General features: G+C 46.9%; 1 protein-coding gene across 4 annotated transcripts; it reads left to right on the top strand.

Moving 5' to 3' along the window:
• The first annotated feature begins 455 nt into the window (after positions 1-455).
• Zbtb14 (zinc finger and BTB domain containing 14) lies at positions 456-7,990 on the top strand. 4 transcript variants are annotated; one of them, XM_087902234.1, is made up of 3 exons: positions 456-597; positions 2,739-2,822; positions 4,827-7,990. In XM_087902234.1, exons 2-3 carry the CDS (start codon positions 2,820-2,822, stop codon positions 6,171-6,173), a joined length of 1,350 nt encoding a protein of 449 aa, XP_087758360.1. In that variant the 5' UTR covers positions 456-597; positions 2,739-2,819; the 3' UTR covers positions 6,174-7,990. The 4 variants fall into 4 exon arrangements, with proteins under 4 accessions (XP_087758360.1, XP_087758361.1, XP_048291577.1 ...); XM_087902235.1 differs by lacking the exon at positions 456-597 and adding an exon at positions 685-744; XM_048435620.3 differs by lacking the exon at positions 456-597 and adding an exon at positions 1,200-1,579.
• The last annotated feature ends 9,588 nt before the right edge of the window (positions 7,991-17,578 follow it).

Genomic DNA, 17,578 nt, shown 5'->3' with positions numbered 1-17,578 from the left:
CGCAGTTCCGAGACCGGGCGCCGGCGGGAGCCCAGGAGCCGAGAGCTCCAGGCGGGGCGGGTGCCCGAGAACTGAGCTCGAGCATTCGCTCCCCTGCGGACGAAACCCCGCCCTAGCCCCGCCCATTGCCTTCTCCCGCGCGCGGGCTCCGCGCGCCCCATACCGCGCGCGTGCGCGCGCGTGCGCAGGGCCCAGGGCCCTCCGCGGGCGGCCCCGTAGAGCCAAGGAAAGCGTCGACCCGTAAGGTCCCAGATTAACCCTTTCCCTGCTCGCTCACTCAAGAGGCCCGATCGGGTTCCGTGCCTGCGCAGGCGGCGGCGCGCCTTCTCCCCCCCTCCAGGCTCGCACCGCGCATGCACGGGGAGGGGGGTGGGGGTGTTCGCGGCAGGCTAGATATTCTGTGCTCGTGCAGGAAGAGGGCTGCTACCACCAGGGACGTGCACGATTTCCCCCCCACCCCACCCCCTCCCCAAACTACAAAAAAAAAAAATCCAAAACACTGCCACCCACCGTGCCCCCGCGTCCATCCCGTCCCGGCCTGCGCGCTGCCGAACGCGGGAGCCCACGGCGAGCGTCTATAGCTGTGCCAGGCTGCAGGTAAGCGCGGGCCGGGTGCTGAAAGGGCCGGGGCGGGCGCGGGGACGCGGGGGCAGCCGGCGGCGGGCGCGGCGGGGCGGCTGAGAGGAGGCGCGTTCCCGCCGAGCTCGGGCAGCAGCCAGCTGCAGGATGTGGCGGCGCAGCGCGGTGCGAGCGGGATCGGACGTGGGCCGCGGTTGGGCGTGGGGGCCGGGCGCCCCGGGGGCCGCGCAGGCCGGCGAGCGAGCGGGTGGGGAGAGGCCAGGCGTCGGCCCGCGCGCGCGCTCGCTCGCTCGTCCGCTCGCTCGGCGGCCGAGTTCATGGCCACCCCGCTCTCCTCGCCGCAGTGCACCGCGGTGGGGGTGGGGACGGCCGAGCCGGGCCCGAGCTCGGCCCGCGGGGCGCCGCCCCTCGCAGCTGTCTCTTCCCCCCCCCCCTTTCCCCGGAGCAGACGGGACCCCCCGCGCACGCTCTCCGCTTGCGTCCACGGAGCTCCGGGGAGCCGGCCGCGCGCCGCCCCCGCCCCTGGCCGCGGGAGGGCGCGGGAGGACCAGACGCGCAGGCCGCGGAGTGCGCGGGGCGCGAGCTCGGGGCTCGCGGGCGGAGCAGGGCGCGGCGCGGCGCGGGGCTGCGGAACCGGCCCGCATGCCCGCTCCCGTGCTCGCCGCGCCGCCGCCGGGGCTTCCGCTGCGGACCAGGGAAGAACCTCGCTCCCGCGCTGCCACCTGGAGAAGTGGCGGATCGTGGAAGGGAAAGTGGCCTGTCCCCGGCGGGCGCAACGCCTGGGAGCTTTTGTTTGGGAAAGAATGCTTAAGGGCTCTCTGTGCTCGGCGGCTCCCGGGCTGCGAAATGCGAGCGTGGGCTCCCACGCGCGGGCTGCGCTCCGAGTCTCGTGCCAGGCCCAGTCTTCCCCACTCCCAAGTTGTGCAGTCGCAACAGGGAAGTGGTGTGGCCGCCATTGTCGCAGCTGCTCCGGAATAAGGAGGCGGCTGCGAATGCTTATGTAAGTTTGCTTTGGGAAAGCCGGGCTCCCTGCTTGGTGCGGGCGCCTTAGCGTTCCCGCGATCTGGAGAACTGCTAGCAAGGAGCTGCTTTAGGGTATTGTAGGTGTTGGACTATGTCTTGTCCCACACCTACTTACACACATACTGGCAATGGCTATCTTCCGGTTTGACTCATTTGAACTTAGCAATGGGAACATCTCTATAGGGAAAAAAAAGGAGCCGATTGGCCCGTGACCTCCTTTGAAAAGGAATACACACTAACCAGAAATGAGAAGCTGCACGCTGATGCGTTGCCATAGCTACTGTAGAGCCACCCTTCTCTAAGTGCCATGCTCGTTTGATTCCACAGTTAGTGACAACAGAGGTGTCACCAAAGATTCTGAAGGGAGTGCCCTCCAAGCCCGCTGCAGGCCCAGGCTGCATCTAGAACACAGGAAGGCCTAAATGAAGAATGGAGCATCCTTAGAAGTCCCCTTACCAGCCTCCATGTAGTACAGATGAGAAAGCCTGCTGGTTCAGAGCTCTGTGGTTCCTATTGGAGGTACTTGTTAGGGGTCCTTTGGTGGACTCTTACGCCAAGTCTTTGTGTAGGACAGGATTCTAGCACAGCCACCTGCTTCTACAAACTTCCCTGTTTGTGGGATTAGTGGTCACTAGAGGATATTTTTGTTCTTAGTATAATGGCCTGCAGGATGTGGAGTCCTTTGACCCTTTTTATAGGAAGGTATAGAGGGGAAAAGTGTGGACTTTGCCACTGCCATTTGGTGTACAGTTTACAATTGCACAAAGTAGCGTGTTTACTCCTTGCTTCCCCTTCTAACTGTTGCGAATGTGTGCTCCTACAGCCTCTGCTATATTTAGAGAAATGTGCATCTAGACGTTTCTAGGTCCTGAAGAGAAATGTGGAGAACTAGGTACCCAACAGGACGTGGTGGGGGTAAGGACACATACTGATGTCACCTGCCATACTTCTAGTCCTTATGTAGAACCAGGCCGGATTACTGCTAGCCCCTGGCTTCTACCCAGAAAAATGGGTTTGTATGCAAGAGATGGGACAATAAAGGGGTCTGTGATTTTGTTCTCTATTCTTGTAAACACTTGGTTTAGAATTTGAGATAGGGAAAAATCTTATTTAGTCTTTTATCTTTTTTCTGATAGATCTGGCTTGCCCCTGATCAGACTTACTCTGATCTGAAGATTTTGGAGTTTAAGGCATTAAGAAAATAGCCTGAATTGTTCATGGTAAGTATACCTTAGAATATTAAGAATTAGAATATCAGTTGGCATTTGATTTAAAATAAGTATCTCTGATCGAGGGGTATCAGATAAGGGGTTTATATTTTCTTGGCTTAAGCATGCCCCTGGTCCGAACTGTGTACACACACACACACACATACACACATTCTAGTTATACATTTACAATTCTTTTCCTATGAGGAAAAATATGCTTTCCTCAGACATATACATTGTTGAATAAAAGTAACACAATTGTTTTGTTTTTCTTTTACTAGAAAATGTAAGACTCATTGTTTTTAGATCAGTTCTTAAACACATTGCTAGGTCTTTCATGGTGGTCCTGAAATTCTTTTGCTTTTAAAATACTCCAACACTTACTGAGTAAGGGTTGAGCCTTCATAAGTCCAAAATACTCAAAACCTGAAACTTCCTGAAGGCTGATAAGAAGCCACAAATGAAAAATCTATACTATGAAGTTTTGTTTAAAATACTATTTAAGCCAAGCGGTGGTGGCACACACCTTTAATCCCACCACTCAGGAGGCAGAGACAGGCGGATCTCTGAGTTCGAGGCCAGCCTGATCTACAGAGTGAGTTTCAGGACAGCCAAGGCTACATAGGGACACTCTATCTCAGAAAACCAAAAAAGAAAAAAAAAAGAAAGAAAAGAAACTGGAACTAAATGAAGTATTATTTGAAATACTGTATAAATTACCTTCATACTATGTGTGTGTGGTGTATATAAAATATCAACTAGTTTTGTATTTTGGCTTGGACTGCCATCCCCAATTTATTTTAGGAGGTATATGCATAATTGCAAAATCTGGAAAAATCTAAAACTTGAAACACCTCTGGTCCTGTCCACCTGTTGCTGGTGAGACTTTTAACTGGATGGCTGGAAGGTTGGCATCCTGTGACAAGAAGCCACTCATCAGTCTCTTCCCAGATATCTTTGGGGTCAGACTAAACCTTGATTGTCACTCAGAGTGGCCCAAAGCAGCTGTGGAGAGACCAGTAGAAAACAGACTCTCGTGACTACGATGCCTTCTCTAGCTCTCCAAATGGTGGTTTGTCTCTTCTCAAGGAAGTATAATGCCCAGCCCAGATGGTATTTTCCTGAGTCCTCCATACTTGGAATCAGACGCCATAGATAGGACTTGAGGATTCTCTTTTTCTGTGTTTGTGGTGTGTATTCATGTCTGCATGTGTTTGCGTGCACACGTGTGTGCGTACGTGTGTGTGTGTGTGTGTGTGTGTGCGTAGTGTGTGTGTGTGTGGGGGGGCCATGGCCATTCCTACGGAGACCTGAGGCTGACTTGGTGGGAGCCTTCTTGATTGCTCGCCACTGTTTGCTGAGGCAGGCTTTCTCAGTTCAACCGGGAATTCACTGTTCAGCTAGTCGTAATTCATTTGTATCTTCTTGAAATTAGAGGTGCCCACCGTGTGTCCGCTGCATTTACACTGCATTTACACGGGGAATATAGCCCCCTTTTACCTACTGAGATCTCCGGCTCCAGGACTTGAGGATTCTTGTCTCGATCCTGTAACTTAAACTCCATGGTCGGACTTTTTATCAGTCTTTTTCCTCTGTCTTGACAGTCTTTTAAACCACATTTCCCGGATTTGATTTCCAGATCTTAAATAGTTATAGGATGTTGGACAGCTCCCTAACCCCTTTACAAACTGAGGACACCACCTATTCCGTAGGGTTATTTGTACTTAAGTGTGTTGCGACATCTAAAGCACATAGAATAATGCCTGGTGTGTGTTTTGTAAAAAACTGTTGGTGTTCTAACTAGGAAACTGTTGTAAACGGAAAGAACTTCAGAGTAGCAACATGGAAATCCCTGTCTGGGGTCATTCTTTCCTGCCTGTTTTTGGACCACCTTTAACACCAAGATTCTAGATTGTTAGGTTCCAAATAGTCACAGTATGACTGCTTTTGGGGCAGGGGTGGGGTGGGTATGGGGAGGACTACACAATAACTAAACTCCTTAAAAAATTTTTGCAGGAGTTTTTCATCAGTATGTCTGAAACCATAAAATATAATGACGACGATCATAAAACACTGTTTCTGAAAACGCTGAATGAGCAGCGCCTGGAAGGAGAATTCTGCGATATTGCGATTGTGGTTGAAGATGTGAAGTTCCGAGCCCATCGCTGTGTTCTCGCTGCCTGCAGCACCTACTTCAAGAAGCTGTTCAAGAAGCTCGAAGTGGACAGTTCTTCCGTCATAGAGATAGATTTCCTCCGCTCTGATATCTTTGAAGAGGTCCTGAACTACATGTACACAGCGAAGATTTCCGTGAAAAAGGAGGATGTTAACTTGATGATGTCGTCGGGTCAGATTCTTGGTATCCGGTTTTTGGATAAACTCTGTTCTCAGAAGCGTGACGTGTCTAGTCCTGATGAGAGCAATGGCCAGTCAAAGAGTAAGTACTGCCTCAAGTTAAACCGCCCCATCGGAGATGCCGCTGACACCCAGGATGACGATGTCGAGGAAATCGGGGACCAGGATGACAGTCCCTCCGACGACACGGTAGAAGGCACTCCCCCGAGTCAGGAGGACGGCAAGTCCCCTACTACTACTCTCAGGGTTCAGGAGGCGATTTTAAAGGAACTGGGCAGTGAGGAAGTCCGAAAAGTGAACTGTTATGGCCAGGAAGTAGAATCCATGGAGACTCCGGAGTCCAAAGATCTGGGGTCTCAGACCCCGCAAGCCTTAACGTTTAATGACGGGATGGGTGAAGTGAAAGACGAACAGACTCCAGGCTGGACAACGGCTGCCAGTGACATGAAGTTTGAGTATTTGCTCTATGGTCACCATCGGGAGCAGATAGCCTGCCAAGCGTGTGGTAAGACGTTTTCCGACGAAGGCAGGTTAAGGAAGCATGAGAAGCTCCACACAGCAGACAGGCCGTTTGTTTGTGAAATGTGTACAAAAGGTTTCACCACCCAGGCCCACCTGAAGGAACACCTGAAAATTCACACAGGGTACAAGCCCTACAGCTGTGAGGTGTGTGGGAAGTCGTTTATCCGCGCCCCAGACCTAAAGAAGCATGAGCGGGTTCATAGCAACGAAAGACCATTTGCATGTCACATGTGTGACAAAGCCTTCAAACACAAGTCTCACCTCAAGGACCACGAAAGGAGACACCGAGGGGAGAAGCCTTTCGTATGTGGCTCCTGCACCAAGGCGTTTGCCAAGGCCTCAGATCTGAAGAGGCACGAGAACAATATGCACAGTGAAAGGAAACAGGTCACCCCCAGTGCCATCCAGAGTGAGACGGAACAGTTGCAGGCCGCGGCGATGGCTGCCGAGGCCGAGCAGCAGCTGGAGACCATTGCCTGCAGCTAGAGGTGATGGGTCAGGAACACGTGGCCTGGGAGGTCGATGCTGAGGTTGCATTGATCACAGTCAGTGAACACCTTTGACTGCTTTTGTGGCAACTTAGAGTGTTGTACTGGCTGAACCTAAGACAGTGCTTGTTCCAGTTAGGTAATTCTCAGATTCCTCAAGGCAGTTACGTTCCTACGTTCTGACCAAACCGTTTTTTTATTTTGTTTTTTGTGATGTCTAGTGTTGATGTTCCTGGTAAGCTCCCCTGCCCCTCTTTATGGTTTTAATTTGAAAACTCCTTTGTCCGGTTTAAAGTGAGCGGCTTCTGTCCGTTCTTAATTCCTCTACGCTTGCCAGGCTGGTGAGTGCGCTGCAGAGTAATTGAATAAATTGATCTCCCAACCATCCCAATATATGTGACTTACGGTCAAAACAGCAGTTTTATTATCTGGATACAAGAACTTCATATCGGTGCAGAAAACGTTGGCACATGCTGACCCAGGACACTGTATAAATACAAAACCAAGTTTGGAAATACGGAATGGTGTTAGTTTTATATTTGGTTTGTTGATTTTTAAATCTCTCTATATATCATTGTTTTTACCGTTTCTGTGGACAGTAAATGGTTGCTTTGCTGAAGTGTTTCTTCCTCCATTGTGATGGCCCCTGTCCCCACCCCAAATGCTGCAGGTCATGTGGACCTCAGGGTGAGTGAGACCACCAGGATGCTGGTAGTGCTGGAACCGAGTTCCTCTTTTGTCCAGTGTGGCCACTCTTCCTGCGGGTGTCTGGAGTGAACCGGTAGTGAGAGAAGGAGAGAAGTCTCCGAGACAAGGTTTTCACAGATACAAAAACCCTAAGATTCCCTAGGTCTTCAAAATCCTGACTGATTTCAAAATTGGTTTTGTATTTAAGATGAAAATTAGGACAAGAAACAGACATGCTTCTTGGTGTTTTAGTAGTTTACGGATGATCAAGCTTTTGGGGTTCTCTGCAGCTCTCAGTTTCTCATAAAGAAGATGCTTAAATAATTTCAAATCTTTCAAATGTGTAAATAGTAGTGTTGGTCCTACGTATTTCAAGGGAAAGGACAGCTGCACTTTTTTAATTTTTTTGCACATTGGATTAAAGTACCAAACATCAGACTGTCTTAACCAATATTAAAGATCTTCAGACCGATCATTTGTTTTCCAAGTATGTTTTGTCACTGGCTGCGGTTTTCAATAGAAGCTGACTGCCTTTTCATAGCCATAAATCAGAATTATGAACTTTGAGATCCGGCATACTAAAAGTGCTTTTAACTGTTTCCTTAGGAGTGTATTGAAATGCCAACAGAGTTTGAATTATGTTCTGTAAGAAAGTACTAGACCATTGTTTTAGGGTGTGTACAGTTGTAGAAAGTAAGTGCCAACTTTTAAAGTTCATGTTTGGTTCTTAAGATTTTCATTTTTAAAAAATACATTAAAATAATTTCATTACATGGCCTGCTGTATGATCACCTGTTATGACTATTGTGAGAAAAAATTTATTTTCAAAATTGGTGTACGTGTTATGCCCAAGAGTGTTGGGTGGGGATGCTACCTTTCAAAATTTCCTATTTATTGGTAAAATGTTTTGGTTTAAAATTAACTTAATTTTCCCTGAAAGCTCTTTGTTCTGTATTGAAGGCAGTCCTGTCAGTGTGCTTCTGTGCTGTTAGGGAGGGGACCGACTGCTGTTCCCAGGCCGTGCTGACCAAAGCAAACGTGAAGTCAGCTGACATCCTGTTGATAGCTACTTCAACAAACCGTATTTTGGGCCTTTGTTTTTGTATATAAAGAAAATAATATACTTGTCTCGTTCTTGCTTGTTTTCTTCATGGCATTGTACACATCCAGATCCATACTACCTTACTCTTGGTTTTATAGAGGTACGGACTTAGCATATAAAATTAGTCCCTATAGAAAGCCTGTAATCGTGTTGGTACCTGGAGACACAAAGGGGAACTTTCAGTACTTCGTATTGTGTGTTTAGCATTTGAACTGTTTCATACAAGACATAGATCTGCATTACAGCTTCTCCCGTGGGTGCTGGGTTCTTGCTGGAGTGTGTGGTGACAGTGGGGTCTTAAAATTACTCTTTTTGGCCCTGAGCAGTAATGGTCTCTGCTCATCCAGCTGGCTCTAGTCATCCTGTGGGGAGTAAACATCGTGTTAGATTTCTCGAGGGACCCTCCAGAGGCTTAGGGAGCTCCTTCCGAATCTGAATCTGCAGCCGGAGGGGAAGGGGAATCCTAAACATTGGCGTTGCTAACTTTCCATGGATACTATCTCCTTCTGTACAAAGTAGATGTCCGCAGGCCTTGTGTTGACTCCATTATGTTAGCATTGGCTTAGATAGTGACTCTTAGGAGTAGTGTTAGTCAGCTTTCTGTTACTGTAAAAACAGCCGAGAGAGTTGGCTGTTGGTGGCACAGGCCTGTCATGCCAGCCACGCGGGAGGCTGAGGCAAAACACAAATCCAAAACCTGCCAGCCTGGCTAAAGAGTTGCTCGGGACCACTCTGAGCAAGTGAGTGACGCAGGGATAGTGCTCGCCCGTCATGCCTGGACTTGTGTAACTGAGGGTCTGGGGGATGATAGGACTCAGATTCAAACGCATGGTTAACACCCTGGGCCTGGATTTCTTCACTTTGCAGGCAGTGGTATGGATTTCCACCTCATCATTTGCCATGAAAATTAGGCAATACTTGACCCAGTACCCAGCTATGTAGGGGCACCAAAAATATTTCCTGGGTTTTTGTTGTATCGGTTTGTTTTAGACAGGCTGTCACTGTAGCTTGACTGGCCTCAAACGCAAGAGATCTGCCTGCTTCTGCATCCTCAGTGTTGGGACTATGGGCATATGCCTATAAATCTGCTGTGTCAAGCAAGTTCTCAGTGGACACAAACGTGTGTGTGTGTGTGCACACGCACTGTGTGTGTGCATGCACGCGCGCACATGGGTACAAGCCTGTCAATTCTGTGATTGCCAGCTCTGGGTTGTAGACTGACAACCACATTTAAAGCGTTCATTCATAACTGAAACTAGCTGCAGAAGCTGTGTTTAATCTTGACATTTGTAAACTGCCCATTCACCGCTCTCTTCTTACAAACGTATTCATCCTAGAATTTTCTTTGGTTTCATAATCACCCATCATTTGCCGTTTTTAAGTAGGTCATTGGCTTGTAGACATGTGTACACCCTGGCTTGGTTGACTTCCAGACCTACTTAGGGACCGTGACGACACAGCCAGAATCACAATGTTGAGAGCCATATGGGAAGTCATCCACTTTGCAAATATGTTTGCGTGGAGCTTTTCCAAAGTGGACTTACTCAGTATTGCCTTCCTGGTTTGCATAAATTCCAAGAATATCTCTGCTTCTTACTGAAGGGATTAGGACTACCACCCTAGAATTTTTATTTTAGTTCTAGAGTTTTCTGCTTGCTTTCCTTTAGAGGCTGTTTTCATTCCTCTCACAGGAGAGCGCTCTCTGTGGAGTAGGTTAGTGTCTGTTCACAGTCCTGGTTGAATGCCTGGAATTACAGTGCCAGGCATTGGACTAGGTACTGGGAATGCCTAGTGAACAGGACTGACCCCTTTCCTACTGTCCAGAAACAAAAGCCTCACCTTTCCATATGGCATACAGACTTTAAAGTGGTGTCGTTGTCACACACATGCAAAACCTTTTTCAGTTTGTGTGTTTATTAGTCCAGTTCTAAGAACATACTTTTAAAGGTAGCTAAAAGGTTTCTCTGTCCTATTGTCATGAGGTTGAGCGGTGTCAAAATCAACTAGCAAGATGTGTTAGCAGGTAAAGGGCGCATGCCACCGACCCCGAGGACCTGTGTTTGATCCCCAGGTTTCACATGGAAAGAGAAATGACTCCTACAAGTTGTCCTTGGACACCAACGTGATGCTATGGCATGCGTGCACACACATACACATCCGATAAGTGCAGTAGTGATGAATCTCTCGTGCAATGGGTCAGCAGAATTCAATTTAAACTTTGGTGGTAGGTAGGCTGCGATTAGGCTGTATGCTGATCGGTATAGCTGGTGTCTGTGGCTGGCTTATAGCCTGTTTGTCCACACTGTGAGCTAGCTATTACTATTCTCATTTGGTTTTGGGGGGTTTTTCCCCTCTAGGTCATCAGACCTCTGTTTTAGATAGGGTTTCACGTAGCCCAGGCTTTAGACATCCAGAATCATGAGCCGAAATAAACCAGTTTTCCTTAAGAGTTCGTTCATTTGGTGGTATTATTATTGGCTACAGAAAACAGATTGCATACATGACAGGGATCGTAATTTTATTATTCTCTTCTTTCAGTCAGTAGAAGTGTGGAGGGCCCAGACCTTCATCTGCTGCTTTTCCCTTGCCGCACAGACTGAGAGCGGCAGCCTCCGTCCCATCTCACTTCCTTTGTCCTGAAGGAGCGGATGATTACGTGGCTCTTTATGGTTATTCCAATTATTTCGACTACAAACCTATGCTTTGGCAATTATTTTATTTATCCTTCAGGAACATTTTAATGAAACTGCTTGAAAATTTCTTGTCTTCTACCTACAAGCCGTGCTAGAAGTGATCATAAGATCTGGGTGCCGGGGCGGGCAGGGAAGTGAGGGGTTAGGGAGGAAGGGTGTGTGTTGGAAGCAGGCAATCGTCCCTGAGAACAGCATGGTGATTTCGCAGACTGTCACAACTCCTAGCAAAAGGACTCAAACCTCGCCGGGTGCAGTCCAGTGTCTTAACCCAGGCTCTCCTGCACCTGCCTGGGGAGCACTCGGCCGAGCCTTTGGCAGTTCACTCAGCAGGTGGGTTGGAGTGGCATAGTGATTTAGACTCTTCCAGTCCGCTGACCAGGAGGTCAAGAGGGCAACATGGGAACATGTGTGACTTTTACGTGACTCTTGCTTCATGCAGTCATTTCTTCTTACCTTTGCCCTTTGGGGCCTGAGTGTATAGAGCCGTAGTTCTTGGTCCCCAAGCATTGTTTTTACTCTCTTTGTCCTGTTTCCCCTATCATCATTTTGCACAAACAGCAACCGTATCTGTTATTAAAATTCGGCATCTGCCCCCTCCCCCACCGGGGCTATTAAGGCCCTAGTTTTTTTTTTAAAAACAGTCATACAGGTTTCGTAAATACATAACGACGTATTGGATGGCCCTATTACGGGCTACTATCCCTTCAACCACTCCGTTACCAAAAGAAAAGGGGGGTGCTTTACAGAATTGTAGGGCAAATCTTGTTAGGTCAAAATAAAATAAAGCGGGCCCAGTTTTCCTTTGCTCTCCCCATGCCTATGGAGACATGGAGAAACGCACACTAAATGGAAGGATTATGATGCTTCCCGGAGGAAACTCGTTACCAGACATAGGAGGCAGCCTAAAGCTTGGATTTCAGCTGTATGGGCTGCTAACTCTGGTGTTCATCTCTGTCCCTCTAAGACCAGGTTTGCACCGCCTATGCTCGATTCTCCTGACGGACAGGTCAGTTGTCTTCTTTCTGTCGAGAGCTTTTTACCTCCCGCATCCCTCGCAGACTTCAGGGTTGTGGAAGTGGTTTAACACCAGTTAAAGATTCCACAAGGCTCATCAGTTGATTAAAATCCATGATTGTGGCCAAATGATCGCGGAGTGTCTTTAGCCCCTCGGTAGCCATTTGTGGCCCGCGTGCTTGTCTGATCTAACCTCTTGGCGCCCTTCACAGGTAACCTTTGGGGTGTGCCCACGGACCACCAGCTTCCACCAGCTCTGGACTGGGACTGTAATCAGGTCGTAGCTGAAGCCTCCAGGGTTTCCCGCTGTCCGGCAGCCCTCAGACCCGGGAACGTTTCCACCGATGCGTTTGCAGAGTACCTTGATTTGTAACTCTCATTTAGTCCGTGAACTCTAGAAACTCCAGGGAATTGTTACAGAGCTGTAGCAGGGTATTTAGTGTCCTGAATCTATGTCCTCAGATCTGATCACTCGATTCTGACTCCAGAATTAACAATCCCTTAGACGAATGTTTTCACAGGGACACCTGTATATTGTGATTTTGTTCAACGGGAATTCGCTGTTCACTGTTCTTATATAAATGTTACTTCAACTGAGATGTTTAGCATACCATTGCCAGCATTTGGGGGTATGCCCAAACTCTATGTCAGGTGTCTCATCTGCCACTAGACTATAGGCATGCACTGTTAATTATTTTTTTACAGCTTTTGAAGACCCACATCTCTGTCATCCTGAGTACTGATCTCACTTGGGGCTTCCCTTCTGTGCTGTTCCAGAACGCCATTCTTAGTTCCTAGTCTTGCTCCTTCGTTTGGACAGAACCCGACCTCCAACAGGAGCGCAGTGGCCTTGTAGGCTAGAACACTATTACCAGTCCACTTGAACCTTCACACCTAACTGATGCTGACTGACTTCTAAACGAAGAAAATAAAGTCTGCCAGGATGTGAATAACCCCATGCCTTCACACAATGAGGGTTCTTGGACAGTGAGAGTGGTATTAGGTGAAGAAAACAAACAAAAAATAGTTTTGGAAGGGTAACTGAACTGCGGGAGCTCTGAAGGGGCGGAAACCGCACCTCCTAGTGCCTGAATTTCAAAGGGGAGTTTTAGCAGCAGGGTCCTAGAGCCAGTCATTTGCATTTCAAAGGATGTTAATGCTAAAGAGTTCGAGTACCCTCGGTGTCCCGGAGGGGGCGCAGGGGCGATTTGTAGCTTCTGATTAGTCATTTCAGGTGCACTACGGGCTGAGGGGAGACTGCGTCAGTATGGAGGATGGAATCGGTTGCGGGATATTTGACTGTTAGAGCTGTGATTATGAACTAGTTGGGCATTTTTCTCCAAAAACCTAGGTCTGTTCTCGGGATGCATCTGTGACTCAGATATTGATGTTATGTGATTGACATGTATAGCATAGACCTTTAATCCAAGTCCAAGCAGGCTGTGTCAGGAAGACCTCAGTCCTGAGGCCAGGCCCTTACTACCAGTGAAAGACTCTCTGGAAAAACAAAACCAACAAAAACTATAATCTTTCTGCCATTAATTCCAGATGTGGCCAAGCTGACTAACAAGAATAGCCATCACCTTTCTCTATGAACAAAAACTGTTTTGATTTAACATTTAATAATTGTAGGAAATTTAATATTTAAATTAATTTCTAATATTTAAAATTAACATTTGATATTTAAATTAACTTTCAGTCATTACACTGTTAACATCTGCCTTTATTATACATTTTAATGTTTTAATTTTCTAGGCCCACGTAAGTCCCATAAGAGAAAAAAGTGTGTGTGTACACATATATGATCTATGTTTATTTTTTAAGTAGAAAAGATATTCATTTCTTAGAGGCTGAGAATAGAAAATATTTTTCAAAGGACATTTGTAGTTCATTTGTGGGTAAAGAAGATGGTGATCTTCATTAGAATACCACATGTTTGTTCTACACAAAAAAGTTATGCACATGCTCACCCTCCTCACCATTACTGGGAAGGAACCCGACAGCCATTCTGCTGTCTGACCAGGCCCAGGCAATGTGTCAGAGGAGAGGTTGACCGGAAACTAGCCAGCTGACCAGAGAAACAGAGTGAGTCTACTGGGATCCAGTCACATCCCTGAGAGACTACAAATCAAGACATTAGCGACTGGCTAGCTGGGGGCAGTAAGGTAGACCAGCCTCTGAGTGGAGCACTGTAGAACATTCTGTTTTAGGAGCTTGAGGAAATACATGTTCAGACAATTAAAAACTGATTAACCCTTGATACATCAAGGAAAAATCAGAGCTGAAACAGTAGCTAAAGCAGTGAAAATAGGTTTTTAGCTAAGCCTACTGCAAAATCAGGTAAGAGCACTCAGTACAGAAACAGCTGGGCTTGGGGGCTGCATGGGGAAGTGGGAGTTTACTGCAAAGGACCAGGAAACAGCACACTAACAACAAGCATCTCACCCAATACCAGTGGTCCAGGTGATGAGTTACTCCAGGAGGCTGCAAAGCAGACCGAGGATGGGCCTCCTATAGAAACACCAGAGAAGTTGTCTCAAAAAAAAAAAAAAAAAAAGGAAATTCCTAACGTTCCAACTGTTATAGATAGGATCACCTGCCAGCACACACCCATGGGTTTTTACCAGGACACCTCTAGACAAATGCCAGCCATACAGGGGTCTTGAACCTTAGAAATCCCTTACCCCTACCTTTGCTATTATAAAAACCCAACCCCAGATAAACTCGGGGCTCTCTGATCACTCCAATATGTTGGACTCATGGAGAGTCTGAGTTTGCAAACTTGTGAAAGAATAAAGACTCTTTGCTTTTACATACAGTATTTGGTCTCCTGGTTGGTTTACGGGGTCTCTGCAATCTGGGCATAACAAAAATTAGCCTCAAAGTTCTAATAATGTATGTCACAGCTAAATCTATAGGTATAAATTTCCTATCTTTTGTTTCATATCTTGTATAGATTATAAATTATCTTCTTTCAGTCAAGGCAGAGACTGAGAATTTCTCTGTTCCCCCAGTTCTGGTCAAAACTACTGTTTGGGTTAAGACTTCACCCAAGCCCTGGCATCCATATACCCAAAGAGTCTGGGATGTTTGGGTTAAGGCTTCACCCCAGCCACTGGCATCCATATATCCAAAGAGTCTGAAATGTTTGATTGAAAGTTTCATTCCAAGCCCCTGGCCCTGGGAGTTGCCTCCATCCCAACTCCACACCTAAGAAAGCCACCAAACAATGACCCCTCCTCAGAGATGCTCAAGACCACTCCCCTACAAGTTATTTAAACTGCCCCCCCCCCAACAAACACGTGATTTTCCAGTCTTCCTTCTTACCTCCTCTCTTGGGGCTGGACTGTCACGGTGTGTGGGGGGGCACTGGTATCCATTAAACCTGGGCTTTTTCCAACTTGGTTTGATTTGGTCTGATTTGGATTATTGTGTCGGCAGAGAAGTTTGTCGGAGCACAAAAACTTTTCAACTACGAATAATTTTTTTTAAAAAAAAATTGTGTTCCCCATTTATTGCTTTTGTTTTGTTTTTCAGTTGAGCTACAAGCAGTGAATTTTGTTCGAACTGACCAAGACGATATTTGCTCCAGCCAGAACAGAGTGGATGAACATCCCCTGGGGGTTGGTGAAGCTGAAGATTAGATACTGGGCTTGGGAATTCTTGAGAAACTGGTTTAGTAAGGTTCTTTACAAGGAAGTGAGCAGGACCGAAGAGAAGGAAGAGAAGAGTCACGTGTTGGGAGACTGACCTAAGTGTGCTCAAATTGAATTAGAAGAAACTCAGTTACTAATGGATTTTCTTAGGAGACAGTAAATCCCACAAAGTAGACTTTAGCTAAGGGAGCACTGCCTCTCAGATACCCCACAGATGTGCTGTGTGTTAGCCAGGTCTGTTAGAGACAAGTAGAGCTTACAAGGCTAAGATGTAAATGCTTGTTCACCGGGACTGACCAGTCATTAGGCCCATCCCCAACGCACAGGCCTCTGACATGCCCAGGGGACAGCACAGTCACAACAAACGTTAAGTCCTGGGCTTCCATAAAGCCCACAGTTCTCTTCTTGAGAAAGGCACAATCCTGCCAGGTGGGCAAGACAACCCTGGGTAATGGCTATTCAAAAAGAACAGCACAGCTATACTTAAGAAATATTGCGGCATCATTGCTGAGTAAATCTCCCAGCTGTCCAAGTGGCCAGACCTGCTTGTCTCCTTTCTCTGTTTAAATTGTTTGAAGTGTAACTTGGGGCCAGGATCTAAGAGAGATTTAGAGATGACAGTGTAGGTAAAACACATAAGCCTAAAGCTTATATAAATTACTAAAGTTTTCAATTTGAGGCCAGCTCTTCCTTGGGCATTAGCCCCAGCCAGAAAAGCGCTATTTCAGAGTCTTTCCTTCAGAGTTCAGGGTGATTTCTCACAGGAAAGCTATCGTATTTCTGAAACAAAGTAAGGAACCCTAGTGGGAAGATAGACTTAAACTAATTTGCACATAAAAATAATTTCTGAACAGATCACCAATAATACGGGCACTCAAAAAAACATGTATACATGGGACCTTGTGAAACTGAAAAGCTTCTGTATGACAAAGGACACCATCATTTGGGCAAAGCAACAGGACACAGAATGAGAAAAGATGTGTACTAATTACACATCTGATAGACGATTAATATCTAAAATATATAAAAATTTAAAAACTGGACATAAAGAAAACAACCCAATTTTAAAAAGAGATGTATAATGAAATAGTTCTCAAAAGACCAAATGGCTGATAAATACATAATGTTAAACATCCATAGTCATCAGAGAAATGCAAATCAAAACCACTTTGCTATTTCACCTGTCAGAACGGCCAAAATCAATACAACAAATGACAGCACGTGCTCGTGAGGATGTGGAGTAAGGGAAGCACTCATCCATTGCTAGTGTGAGTGCAAACTCATACAGCCACCATGGGAATCAGTGTGGAGCCTCCCAAAGGCACTGGAAATAGGTCTACCTCCAGATCCAACTATACCACACTTGGGCATATACTCAAAGGCTGCCATCATATTCTCAGGCTATTGTCAAGGCTGTTGATTGCTCTCCACTAATGTATGGGAAGGTCCTATTGCTGAAGACAACACTTGCATCTCTCATTGAGCATGAAGAAGTTGGGCTTGTGCCTACCGAGAGTCTTCTTCACCTACTGACTAGTGTGCTAGTGTTCACGGTACTAGAAGGTATCTGTGTATTACCAAAGGAGAATGAGAAATATCAACTCAGTTACAAATCCTGAGATCTATAATCATGGCCAATCTACCTGATATGCTGGTGTAACAGTGATGCAGACATTGTGCGAGTAACCAACCACTGTATGATTGGATATATGACCCAATCCACGAGATGGAACCCATGCCTGATACTGCTTGGGTGGTCAAGAACCTGAGACGTAGGCCATAGGCCTTAGGGAAAACCAAATACCTGCATTCTGCTCAAGGAACACAGCAGTAAATAAATGATTTTTAATACATTCTGCTATACCCATGGATCAGTGTCTTCCTCTGTCATCAACATAGAAGTTTCATCTTCCAGTAGATGGAGACAATACAGAGACTCACAGCTAGACAATGTGCAGAGAGTGACAAGCTTTGGGATGTCTCCCTCTAAGTCCCCTCCCCCAGGGCTTCCTTAGGCAGTTTTACAGAAGAAGAAGCAGAAAGATTGTAAGAGTCAGAGGGGATGGATGACTCCAAGGAACATGTATCTCCCAGATACATCAGGACTGGAACACACATAAACTCACAGAGACTGTGGAAGCATGCGGAGGGCCTGCACAGATTCAAATCAGACTCGGGCTCAGTGCTGGGAGGTAGGGATGTGAAGGGGAGCGCAATCCTGAACCCAGAAGCTATCTCCAACTTATAACTG

This window comes from Myodes glareolus, chromosome 27, assembly GCF_982192425.1.
Source record: "Myodes glareolus chromosome 27, mMyoGla1.1, whole genome shotgun sequence".
Taxonomy (NCBI): Eukaryota; Metazoa; Chordata; class Mammalia; order Rodentia; family Cricetidae; genus Myodes; species Myodes glareolus.
Note: the sequence above shows the minus strand (reverse complement) of the source record. Positions and strands in the feature narration are given on the sequence as shown.